This window comes from Carassius auratus, chromosome 50 (genome assembly GCF_003368295.1).
Source record: "Carassius auratus strain Wakin chromosome 50, ASM336829v1, whole genome shotgun sequence".
Lineage (NCBI taxonomy): Eukaryota > Metazoa > Chordata > Actinopteri > Cypriniformes > Cyprinidae > Carassius > Carassius auratus.
In genome coordinates, this window is record NC_039292.1 from 3,733,218 (window position 1) to 3,747,260 (window position 14,043).

The 14,043-nt window shown below is 36.6% G+C and overlaps 1 protein-coding gene across 1 annotated transcript in view; it reads left to right on the top strand.

Moving 5' to 3' along the window:
- LOC113066682 (uncharacterized) overlaps positions 1–14,043 on the top strand; it is a 672,150-nt gene that overhangs the window by 48,922 nt on the left and 609,185 nt on the right. Inside the window, exons 3-4 of the mRNA XM_026238634.1 lie at positions 6,870–7,574; positions 8,827–9,531. Coding sequence (XP_026094419.1) covers positions 6,870–7,574; positions 8,827–9,531 — 1,410 coding nt within the window. The remainder of the gene's footprint in view (positions 1–6,869; positions 7,575–8,826; positions 9,532–14,043) is intronic.

A 14,043-nucleotide genomic window follows, 5' to 3' on the forward strand; every position in this document is an offset into this window, starting at 1 on the left:
CGCATTGAAAGCAAAGCGAAAGTTAAAAGCTGGCGGAACTACTCTTCCTCAAACTGCGACTGAGATAATGGCAACAAAGATCGAATTCGGTAAGCATTTATTCTTTTGTAAAAAAAAAAAATTAATCGACTTTTTTTAATAATAAAAACAACAAATATTTTTTCCTTAAAGGGGCGTTAATCACGTAGTGCAGAATACACATTAAATCAGTTGTAGATCTTTGTAAATGCTAACACACAAAAAAGATGTGTGTGTTACTTTTAGTATTTACAAAGTTGAATTACAAATGAGTTCGCTAATAGGCTTGACCTACATTACTCGTTCTAAAATGGAACACTTCATACGCACTTTCGATTTTGCGGACTTACAATGGCCCTTGTCCTGACATTTTATCCTACCCTTCAGATTTTCCTATCCGGGTTTACTGCGCATGCGCACATCAATATCGCGTCCTTTTTTTCTAATGCTAAAAAAGTATATTTAATATATCTGCATTACTGTAACTGTAAGGGTAGGTGTAGACTTTAATAAAAACGCAATCTAATTTGTAAAAAATAATATTTATTGTTGGTTTCCTGTAGCTGTATCCCTTCTAGCTACAACTGCGAATATAACTCATAATTACTGTATTTGCAGTACTGTAAGGGTAAGTTTAGGGTTGTGGTAGGTGTAGACGTTAATAAACCATAATGTTACAGTAGCATTTTCGTTTTCGAATTGTACTACCCACTGTTTTAGTGGGAGGTAGGAAAATCTGACGGTAAGACAAATCGACAGAACAGCCCTGCGTGTTGGTGGAATAAGCTTTAATTAAAGTATTATGTAAAACATTTTATTTATTAGTTTAATTTATTTAAAAATAGTTTAAAATGTTAGATTTTTAAAATTGATTTTAATATTAGTAAATGTATTTCCTATTGTGCAGGGTTTATTTAGCCTATAGGAGAGAAGGGGCAGAAAGTAACAATTTTTCTGAAAAACATTTCAAACAATTTGAAAAGATAATGTTGTAGACAGAGATATATTTCTGCTGTGGTCAGTAACTCAGAAGTGTGGTCTAACAATACCTGGTGGTTTTATAGAAATGTAGAAAGACTACAGTATAATTTCACTTTAAACCTAAATTGCACATTGTAAGCCTACTTTCGACCCTGTCTGTTGGGACGAAATTAACCACACAGGTGGGTCAAAAGTAACACAACAATATAAGCTAGATTTTTTCTGTTACTTTTATTTTTTTAAGTATACCTGACTATGACCTTGTTAATATGTAACTGCCAAATATTGTGTCCTTTTATTTTTGCTAAAAATTATTAAATTACATTTTCATATTTTCATTTTCATTTTAAGTTTCATCAAATGTTTCACTGCAAATTCATAGGTGGATGTGTAAAAGCTAAGGTATGGATAAAACCTAAATATACCAAAGGTAAATGCGACGTAGCAGCTGCCTATGTTCCTCAATGTCCAGAAACGCTCTCTCATAAACACCTGGATAAAACCAGACCTCTGTCAGTCTTTCTGACCCTCACTCTTGACATAATATTTTGGTATAATATGGCATAAACATTTTAATAAATGATGCAAGACACAGAAATTCACAGAATAGCATACACCGGAACAAAATAAATACTTCTTGTCACTGTAGCTGGACAGTAACAATTGTTACTTTCGTCTCGACAGAAACTCCTAACATTTAAACCCAATGTACTTTTATACTGAAAAACTCTGAAAATGCAAACTTTAGGATGTGTTAAAGCACTAAATGACCTGTAGATTGATAATTATTGTGATACATGAAACAAGAAACACAACACAACTAATATGAATAAATTACCGCTTCAATAATTTACTTTTTGTAGCCTACTCGAAAATAGATTTACGGACCTAACTGCGGGAAACGATGACAAAATCACGTGATATTTCTCAGCTCCATCAAGGGTTCCGTGTTGAACATGCCGTCATAGCTTGGAATGCAAATGCAGTAAGAGGCTCTGAGAAAATCAGTTTGTTACTTTCGTCCCACGCTACTTTCGACCCCGCTCTCCCGCAGTTCAATAATATGTGCAATGAATTCTACCTAATTCTGTAGCCTACATAGATCATTTTAAACTCTGTTTTTGAGTGCACCTCAGTCGTATAGAGTGCTATTCATTCATACATTGATTTTATTGGTATGTGTCACTGCATATATATATACAAATCCTGATGAACCTGCACATAGAAGCTATCTCCATAAAAGTGGGTTCTGGAGTCTTTAAACCCATTTTCACCAAGTCATTAGATCTAATAAACAGGTTATGTTTTTGGCAGGTACAGTATATGAATTTAGGCTGCTGATTAATAAGGAATTATTATTTATATATTCATATTATTATTCATTAATTGTTTAATCAGTTAACAATTTCTCTCTGTTTCTGCCTCTGTCTCTCGCTCTCTCACACACACAGACACATACACACAAAGGGAAAAAGGACACTGACACAAATATTATTGAACCCAAATGTAAGAGTTCAATTAAAAGTAGCAGTAACATAAAAACAAAGTACAATACAAAGCAAGTCATATTGTACATAGGAATGTGTATACGAGTTCAAAGGCAGCGGTCAAGATTTTTGTATAAATAATAAATTATATGTTTAGCTAAAAGTCCTCAATGATCTCCTTTGTCTTCTGGGTGTTCAGTCCCAGATTGTTGGTGGCACACCACTCAGCCAGGTGCTGCACCTCATCCCTGTAGGCTGACTCATCATCATCCTTGATCAGATCTACCACCGTGGTGTCATCTGCAGATTTGATTTGGAGTCATAAACAGGAACGCAGTCATGGGTGAATAGTGAAAACAGGAGAGGGCTCAGTACGCAGCCCTGTGGCACGTCGGTGTTCAGGGTGATGATGGAGGAGGAGAGGTTATCTAACTTAACAGACTGAGGTCTGTTAGTCAGAAAATCTAGAATCCAGTTGCAGATGGATGTGATGATTCCAAGCTGGCTGAGCTTGGAGAACAGCTTGGAGGGGATTACAGTGTTAAATGCAGAACTTGAATCAATGAACAGAATTCTCACATGTGTGTTGACTGTCCAGGTGGTTGAGGGCAGAGTGAAGTGCCGTTGAGATGGCGTCCTCTGTTGACCTATTGGGGCGAATTGGAATGGGTCTAGTTTCACACACTTTTCACACACTGCGGCCACACAACTGTGTTCAAACTAGTGGTGGGCATAGATTATTTTTTTAAATCTAGATTAATCTCACTGTGATCTTGAAATTAATCTAAATTAATCTAGATTTAAATGGCTCATTCGAATTCTGCCGAAGGCATTCAGAATATGTGTGTTACCCAAATAAAATTTACAAACAGTAAGTCTTTGAGAAGGGGTTTATCAAGCTAGGTGGTGCATTAGAAAAGGGCCTCATCTCCTGTTTCCAAAATGCACCACAAAGTGCTTAAAAAAAGCTGTAAACTAATGCCACATTGCGTCTGCAGCAGTGCAGCGATCGTTTACGTACCGAGTAGCGAACTGCAAACGCGTCCTATGTGAAAGCACATCGAGTCCGTGCTGCACAACATACGTAACGCACACGGACTGCATACGCACTGCAGATGGAGTATGTGTGAAACAGGCGTGAGCAGGGCCGTAGCTGGGATCAGTGGGGACCCGGTGAAGGTTGTACCAGTGGGCCCTGTTTGAAATTGTTTAATTTGTATGTTCGTTTATTTTTATTTATTTGTGCTATTTACACAATGTTTAAGTTTTTTTCAAGTTTGTAGGTGTCAAGGTACAGAAACCAAATAATTAAATGTAAAATAGCACTGGATAGTCTTCAATGTAAAAATGACAGATTTTAAAAAAATGACAGACAAGAAAATTATATCTGGTGTCTGAATAATTTTTGGTTTGACTGTTAAAACTACAAAGTAATTCAGTCAAGAGCAGTGAGTGATTTTCATTTCATTTTCTTGGATTAACATTACAGCAGCCAGTAGCTAAATTAGGCGCGGTCACTTTAAGAGACGATGAACGTATCCAATATAATACATATCCCATTTTTTTTCCTCAGCTGTTTACTTTCACTTAAGAAATAACTGACAGTTTTTTCGAGCATAATTTCCAAGGTGGATATTTTGACACATTTTGCATGTATTTGTCGGCACAAGAGCAAAAAGAAGCAAATTCGATGTTCAAGCGTTTTGAGACGCCTTTCTCTGCGTAAGCCCTGAACACCAGAACACCGCGGTACTGAATTGGGCTCTTTCACATCTTTTTGTTTGTTCAGACTGCGATTTGTATTTGTTCGTTCAGGTGCAGGAGGGACTTCGAGGAGAACTTCGCAGAAGAGAGCTCGGTTCAGTGTCGCTGTCCATGATATGCGGCTCTCTCTCTGTGTGACCGAATACAGCGCGCGAGTAACCAGCTACTCTGTTCAGCTTTTCTGCGTCTTGTGTTTGGATGCTTTAATGCTTAAATCGACAAGTGGTAAGGCCTAAAACACGTGAAAAAGATAAGCTTTCGTGTCGATGCGCAGCAGTGGCCCGTCATCTGTCCTGAGCATCTTTTTAGGCTGGCCTCACCCGTGTCGGTTATATAAAATATCAAGGTGAAAGTCATCATAGCTTGCTTAGTATAGACTCAGCTCCCATCCCAAATTTGAGAATAGATTAACTGCGATATTTTTTTTTATCGCCCGATAAGAGTGTCACGTTAACGCAGCACGTTAACGCCGATTACGGCCCACCACTAGTTCAAACATTTTAGAAAAGTGATTTTTGCATTCTATGGCACCTATAAATAGCATAGATTTATCAAAGCATTCTTTTTATTATTAAGTGCACAGGAAACAGTATGATTAGTGTGCTTTATTCTATATTTATCTCTCAGAGCTGAGGATTGTGTTAATGGGTAACAGGAAGGTTTAGAAGAGTTAAAGGAACACTCTGACTTTTTGGGAGTTTAGCTTATTCACAGTATCCCCCAGAGTAAGATAAGTCCATACATACCTTTTTCATTTCTGTGCGTTCTGTAAGTGTTATTTGACGCACCTACCGCTAGCCTAGCTTAGCACAAAAACTGGATGTAAATGGATACTGGTAGCATAGTAATCCCAATAAGTGACAAAATAATGCAAACCTTTTCCTATTTACATGTTGTGATCTGTATAGTCACAGCGTGTACAAATAACAAGGCTATATGAGACGGAGACCATTTTTAATCGTATAAATACTGGGAACTATATTCTCACTAGGCGTAGGAGCACAGCTAACGTTACTTGGGCGGAGTGATTAGCGCAGCACCCGAGACACGCCGTGGTGAGGAGAAGAGAGTTCGCTCAGAGTTGGAGTAATAGAGTCAGCAATTACTAGATAGTAGATTTATAGTGTACAATCATGGGTGTTCGCTGTATTGTAAAGAACTGCGACAATAAACAGGGGAGACCAGGTAATACTATGATGTTTCATAAAATTCCAACCAAAAACGCTTATAAACGACATAGATCCAAACACACCTGTAAACACCATCACGAAGTATTTCGTTTGCTCTGAACATTTTACTGTAGACGACTATTTTGAAAAAATGCAAGTTGCCACACGGACCATGAAACGTGTGCTAAAGGATACAGCCATCCCATCGATAATAATTGCTGCGGTAAGTGTTCCGTTATGTTTTGAGATGACACATTTGTTTTGTTTACGGAAACATCAACAGGGCGTCTCGTGTGCTGTGCTAATCACTCCACCCAAGTAACGTTAGCTGTGCTCCTACGCCTAGTGAGAATATAGTTCCCAGTATTTATACGATTAAAAATGGTCTCTGTCTCATATAGCCTTGTTATTTGTACACGCTGTGACTATACAGATCACAACATGTAAATAGGAAAATGTTTGCATTATTTTGTCACTTATTGGGATTAATATGCTACCAGTATCCATTTACATCCAGTCTTTGTGCTAAGCTAGGCTAGCGGTGGGTGGGTCAAATAACACCTACAGAACGCACAGAAATGAAAAAGGTATGTATGGACTTATCTAACTCTGGGGGATACTGTGAATAAGCTAAAGTCCCAAAAAGTCGGAGTGTTCCTTTAAACAAAAAACACTATTCTGGGCAGAGAGGAGATTGACTTTAATCATTGACTTTTAATCAAATATTTATAGTTAAAATTAAACTCATTTTAAGGAGAGTATTTGCATTAAGTGTAAAGAGCAAAAATTTTTTAATTTCTTTGGATTGAATAAATAGTAGGGAAATACGTAGGGAAAGAGTCGCAAATAGAATTTGCACCTCAAAGTACAGTTTGTATTACAATATAAAAGTTTGTTTATGCAAATCATAAATGAATGCTGCCTCACTGGGATCTTAATATGTCAGTATTCCTGAAGTCCACCCTTAACTTTAACCACATTAAACCTGCTCATCAGCAAAGATGTCCTCGAAGGTCAAGGAAGGAAGCCTTGATTTTCAGCATGGTAGCAATATGAGCTGCACGCGTCTCAGTCGATGTGTGAGTCATCCAATCAACGTGGAGACACCACATCTGATTTCAGTGAAATGTCTATTAAATACCTGTTAAACCATATTCTCACTGCCAGAGACTTGTTGCTGATTGTCACTCATCGCTGTGCTGGAGTTGGTTATAGCTGCAACTGAGATCTCTAAGAGGATAGATTTGTTTAATAAAGAATATAAATGAAATCATATAATGCATAAGCATTCTTGTTATCATTGTAACTATTTAAAATTATTTCCTATTTTGTTAGGAAAAATTGTTAGACTGAATGCAATGAAACCTTTAAATGTATATAGAGCAGATATTTACACATTCGCAATACAATATCATGTTGATTAAATGTGTTTGTTCCTTATTTGTTGCAGGTGATGCTCAACATCTCTCAGAGCTGAGGATTGTGTTAATGGGGTATAGAGATGCTGGTAAGAGTTCAGCAGGAAACAGCATCCTGGGCAGAGAGGATTTTGACTTGAAGACATCTGGTCAGTGTGTGAGGAGACATGGAGAAGTAGCAGACAGACACATCACTGTCATTGAATCTCCAGGATGGTGGAGGAATTACACTGTAGAAGAGAGTCCTGAGTTACTGAAACAGGAGATTGTGTTCAGTGTGTCTCTGTGTCCTCCAGGACCACACGCTGTACTACTGATCATACGTGTGGACACTAGATTTAAAGAGACTGAGAGAAAAGCAGTGCAGGGGCATCTGGATCTTCTCGGTGAGAGAGTCTGGAGTCACACTATAGTGCTGTTCACTCGTGGAGACTCTCTGTCAGACACATCTATAGAGCAGTACATTGAGAGTGAAGGGCAGGATCTCCAGCGGCTGCTGGACAAATGTGGAAACAGATATCATGTTCTCAACAATCAGAACAGGAGCGACGACACTCAGATCAAGGAGCTGCTGGAGAAGATTGAGGAGACAGTGGCACAAAACAATTGCTGCCATTTTGAAATAGATAGAAAGATTTTACAGGAGATGAAAGAAAGAAGAAGAGCAGCAGAAGAGAGAGCAAAAGAACGAATGAAGAGGATGAAAAAACAGATAGATGTCATCAGATCACAGATGAGTGAGTCTAAAATTTATTTTTATAAAACTAAATACACAACAACAGCACAGAAATCTAAGTAAGGTCATATTGACTGTGTGTACAATAACTGCCTACATATTTATATAGAAATTATTTGAATAGAAATACATATTTCCTTTCTGCATATTCATGAATAAACTGTAGCAGAGATTTTCTGTCATGTTTCTAATCACTGTCAATTATGATATAGTTTATTATGTACTGTATATACTGTTTTAAAGGAATAATTTTGTAAAAAACAAAAACAAAATAATTATTGTTCTGTTTTTACTTCTAAAACATGTACAATTGACAGCATTTCACTGTAAAATTACATGAGATGTCTGGTTAGATCTTTTACAGTTTTTCCTTGTATATAGTAAGGGAACTTACTGTTAACTTACAGTTTTTTCCCCCTCTGTAGAATGTTTGCAATATTTTGCAGTTAAAATTACACTAATTTTAGGCAGAGTATTTTCTCACGTTCCTGCTATTCATAATGTATATATAATCCTTCATTGCTCTGTTCATAATGTACATACTATCCCTACATTGCATTCATATTTATATTCTGTATATACTCTGATCAATATTGTATATAGCAACTCCACTGTACATTCTGTATATCATAGCTTCACTTACTCTGCATTTTTATGTATATAAAATACTATATTCTTGCACTTCTGGTTAGATGCTAACTGCATTTCATTAGCTCTGTACTTGTACTCTGCCTAATGACAATAAAGTTGAATCTAATCTAATCTAATTAACTCAGGTATGACTGAACTCGCAGAATGGAGACCCCTGATGTACATATTGTATCCTTTCAAATAAATCTGAATAACTTAAAAACAAAAACAAAAAAGATACAAAAAAATGGACAATTAAAAACTCATTTCTTTTCTAAATATTACACCCATCTAAACATTTCAGAGACCCCCCCCCCACCCCCCTGACCACTGGCCCTGGTTCACTCTGTTTAACAAACTCCACCAAACAGCAGCCTCCTACACTTATGCTTAATGCTTAAAATATACTCTTGCTCCATGTACATCATTTATAATAAAAACCTAAATGCTCAGCATCATATCAGGGTCCAGATCACCCTGACAGGTTTGTGATAATTACTGTACAAGATTACTTACTTCATTTATTACTTAAGGATTTTGTGAAAGCTATATAGAGCAGATATTTACACATACGCAGTACAATATCATGTTGATTAAATGTGTTTGTTCCTTATTTGTTGCAGGTGATGCTCAACATCTCTCAGAGCTGAGGATTGTGTTAATGGGGTATAGAGCTGCTGGTAAGAGTTCAGCAGGAAACAGCATCCTGAGCAGAGAGGAGTTTGACTTGAAGACATCTGCTCAGTGTGTGAGGAGACATGGAGAAGTAGCAGACAGACACATCACTGTCATTGAAGCTCCAGGATGGTGGAGGAATAACACTGTAGAGAAGAGTCCTGAGTTACTGAAACAGGAGATTGTGTTCAGTGTGTCTCTGTGTCCTCCAGGACCACACGCTGTGCTACTGATCATACGTGTGGACAATAGATTTAAAGAGACTGAGAGAAAAGCAGTGCAGGGGCATCTGGATCTTCTCGGTGAGAGAGTCTGGAGTCACACTATAGTGCTGTTCACTCATGGAGACTCTCTGTCAGACACATCTATAGAGCAGTACATTGAGAGTGAAGGACATGATCTCCAGCTGCTGCTGGACAAATGTGGAAACAGATATCATGTTCTCAACAATCAGAACAGGAGCGATGACACTCAGATCAAGGAGCTCCTGCAGAAGATTGAGGAGACAGTGGCACTAAACAACGGCTGCCATTTTGAAATAGACAGAAAGATTTTACAGGAGATGAAAGACAGAAAAATAGCAGAGGAAGAGAGAGCAAAAGAACGAATGAAGAGGATGAAAAAACAGAGAGATGACATCAGATCACAGATGAGTGAGTCTAAAATGTATTTTTATGAAACTAGAGACACAACAACAGCACAGAAATATGTACAATAACTGCCTACATATTTATATAGAAATTATTTTAATAGAAATACATTTCCTTTCTACATATCCAATAGAAAACTGTAGCAGAGATTTTCTGTCATGTTTCTAATCACTGTCAATTATGATAGTTTATTATGTACTGTATATACTGTTTTAAAGGAATCATTTTGTAAAAACAAAAACAAATACATTTCCCTTTAAACCAGTAAGTTCAATAATGCACACTGCTAGTAAAATGTGTTTTCTGATTCAAACATATACTGACAGCAACCATAATAATACAGGAGATAAAACAGAAAGGCACTTGAAGAATAATGAAGGTCATCATAAGAAGCTTTTCCACAAGCTGAAGTATATACTAGTATACAGACTGTGCAGAGAATCACTCATGCAACACAAAACAGCATCATATTAGCTCACATGACAATTAAATAATGCAATAAACATTAAACAACAGAAGAACATAAAACCCAAATGTGCAGAACTGATAACAAAAACTATTAAAAACATGATTATTTAAACAAAATATCTTGAAATGTGAAATGTAATGAAGGGAATTCTGGAAATGTCAGTTTACAGTTTTTGACTGTCAATTATACGTTCATTTGTTCTGTTTTTACTTCTAAAACCTGTACAATTGACAGCATTTTACAGTAAAATTACATGAGATGTCTAGTTAGACCTTTTACAGTTTTTACTTGTATATGGTAAGGGAACTTACTGTTAACTTACAGTTTTTCTCAGTCGCTTTGGTATATTTCTCTAATCATCCTTGAGATTTGCAAAATAGTAAGTTCATTTCTCAAAACAACTCGTACAGATAGCAAAACACAATGGATTACCTGCGAAAATCAGTCTCTTGCTCAAAATCCTTAGTTCATCTCTCAAAAATAAATATCTGTGTCAATGAACATGTCAGTGCCATCAGAATGACAAGTCCTTATGTCATAGTTTACGGATAAGACAGTCAGATTGCTTAGTCATGTTGTCAATATAACTGATGTATGTTCTGATGTAAACTACTGTATTGAACAGTATGCCATATGCTTATGTGTGCCATATATCCATGTCAAAAGTATACATTTACACATTACTGTATGTGGGATATTGATTGAAAGAGACTGGATAGAATTCCCAGTTACACTTTTACTAGTGGTCTGACTAAAAAAAAATATATATATATATCCTTTACAATGTTTTTGTGATATAGAAAAGGAAAAAGAAATATGGGCACACAGATGAAAATAAGTTGTGTTGTCTTCTGTCTATACAGTTTAAGCTTTCTAACTGAAGATTCATGAGATGAACCTTTGAGCTATTTCAGAGAAATGGTTTATCATTGGTTTATCATCTACATTCTCTTCATTAGTCAATATTCACTTGCACAATTCATGCAAAATTGACAAAAAGTCAAATAATAATGGGTAAAAATAAAAAGTGTGCTTGGCAGTTTGTGACAACTAGATTAACCATTTTGCATTTAATGACTTATACTATGAACTAAAGACTATATGTTTTGGAGGGTAAGACTATTGCACAGAAAACTATATAATACATTTTGAGCAACATGACATTAGCAACTGATAATGTAGGAAACCGCAGATAAATGTGCATAATCAATTGCATGAATGTACAAAAGCAATCGCAACTTGTTCAAAAGAATGAGAAACTTTTATGATGTGTATAAATGACTAGATGATGTGGAGGTTGTACAAGTAGTTTTGAAAATTTCATTTCTGTTTTGAAAAATGCACCAAAGTGACTGAGAAAAACTGTAAGAATTTCCCCCCTCTATAGTCAAGTCAAGTCACCTTTATTTATATAGCACTTTAAACAAAATACATTGCGTCAAAGAAACATTCATTAGGAAAACAGTGTGTCAATAATGCAAAATGATAGTTAAAGGCAGTTCATCATTGAATTCAGTGATGTCAACTCTGTTCAGTTTAATAGTGTCTGTGCATTTATTTGCAATCAAGTCAACGATATCGCTGTAGATGAAGTGACCCCAACTAAGCAAGCCAGAGGCGACAGCAGCAAGGAACCAAAACTCCATCGGTGACAGAATGGAGAAAAAACCTTGGGAGAAACCAGGCTCAATTAGGGGGCCAGTTCTCCTCTGACCAAACGAAACCAGTAGTTCAATTCCAGGCTGCAGCAAAGTCAGATTGTGGAGAAGAATCATCTGTTTGTAGAATATTTTACAGTTAAAATTACAAAAATTTTAGGCAGAGAATTACGTTACACTCAGGTATGCCTGAACTCACAGAATGGAGACCCCTGGTGTACATATTGTATCCTTTAAAAAAAATCTCAATAACTTAAAAAAAAAAGATAAATAAATAATAATAATAATAATAATCTTTCCCCTGTTTACTGACACCTAGTGAGATCGAAATAAACTTTCTTCAGGGAGATGGACCAAACAGATCTTAAATAACAGACTTTCAAATATTTTTTTATTTTTTTATTTCTTTATCATAAAATTATGAAAATATACAATAAAAATATCACACACGTGTGTTAAAACTTAGGGTATTTTCCTGAAATTAGACAATTTTTATCAATTTACTCCAATGTATGTGAGTTAGGGCACTGTTTTAAATTCAGGTATATCAAAATGGACATTTAAAAAGACATTTCTTTTCTAAATATTACACCCACCTAAACATTTCAGAGATCCCCCCCCCCCCCCCCCACCACTGGCCCTGGTTCACTCTGTTTAACAAACTCCAACAAACAGCAGCCTCCTACACTTATGCTTAATGCTTAAAATCTACTCTTACTTCATGTACATCATTTATAATAAAAGCCTAAATGCTCAGCATCATATCAGGGTCCAGATCACCCTGACGGGTTTGTGATGATTACTGTACATGATTACTTACTTCATTTATTATTTAAGGATTTAGTGAAAGCTATATAGAGCAGATATTTACACATATGCAGTACAATATCATGTTGATTAAATGTGTTTGTTCCTTATTTGTTGCAGGTGATGCTCAACATCTCTCAGAGCTGAGGATTGTGTTAATGGGGTATAGAAGAGCTGGTAAGAGTTCAGCAGGAAACAGCATCCTGGGCAGAGAGGATTTTGACTTGAAGAGATCTGCTCAGTGTGTGAGGAGACATGGAGAAGTAGCAGACAGACACATCACTGTCATTGAAGCTCCAGGATGGTGGAGGAATAACACTGTAGAGGAGAGTCCTGAGTTACTGAAACAGGAGATTTTGCTCAGTGTGTCTCTGTGTCCTCCAGGACCACACGCTGTGCTACTGATCATACGTGTGGACACTAGATTTAAAGAGACTGATAGAAAAGCAGTGCAGGGGCATCTGGATCTTCTCGGTGAGAGAGTCTGGAGTCACACTATAGTGTTGTTCACTCGTGGAGACTCTCTGTCAGACACATCTATAGAGCAGTACATTGAGAGTGAAGGACATGATCTCCAGCTGCTGCTGGACAAATGTGGGAACAGATATCATGTTCTCAACAATCAGAACAGGAGCGACGACACTCAGATCAAGGAGCTGCTGGAGAAGATTGAGGAGACAGTAGCACAAAACTACTTCGCTATTAGGAGGAAGATCAGCCCTATTAAAATACAAGGACTGGATAATAGAATAAAATCAGAAGAGCAAATGCAGCCATGGAGAGACGACGTCAAATCACAGTGCTGTATGAATTTCTCAGTTGTATTTTTGTCAATATTTATTTATAACTCTTCAGATGTCAGTTTTTAATAGTTCACATAGTGTCTGTTCTGTTCACATTAATTGATACAATGGACTTTTTATAAATGTGACTACCAAATTCATAAATCTAATGCCAATGTTCTACTAATCATCTGCTCTCTGTTCTCTTGCATTATTACAGTTAGTGGTGCTGAAGGATCAGATTCGTGCTCTCTGGCAAGTTCTGCTTATGGTTCATTCAGATCCTCTGAAGCTGACATCAGCTCAATTTATGGGTCTTCATGGTCCATAGATGCCTCTCGCAAAAGCCGATTCAAGTCAGGGGTCAGGAAAATATTTAATAGCATGGAACTCACACCACCATTGAGTGAGTGTCTTTTGTTTTATTTGGCAGTTTCCTCCAATAACCAAAGTATACACATTACATTTTATAAAAAAAGAGACAAAAATCCCATGTTCATTTTATTTTAGACAAACCTACTTATACAATAATAATAATAAAAACAATTGATAAAATAGACCCCAAAAATTATAAATCCAACATGATTAATAAAGTATTTGGATAATGTTGTGAAAGCAATCTGTCTGTGATTCTCTTCACATCAATTACTTTGCTTCATGTACTTGTTCCATGCAGTAGGCTGGATCATCCTTCGAGAACCTATGTAGTTTATTTTAAGCGTTAAATATCAGAATTCCCCTTTATAATTCCCTTTTCTTTTTTTCAGTGAGTAGAGATGAGAGGTTGAACACATTGGAA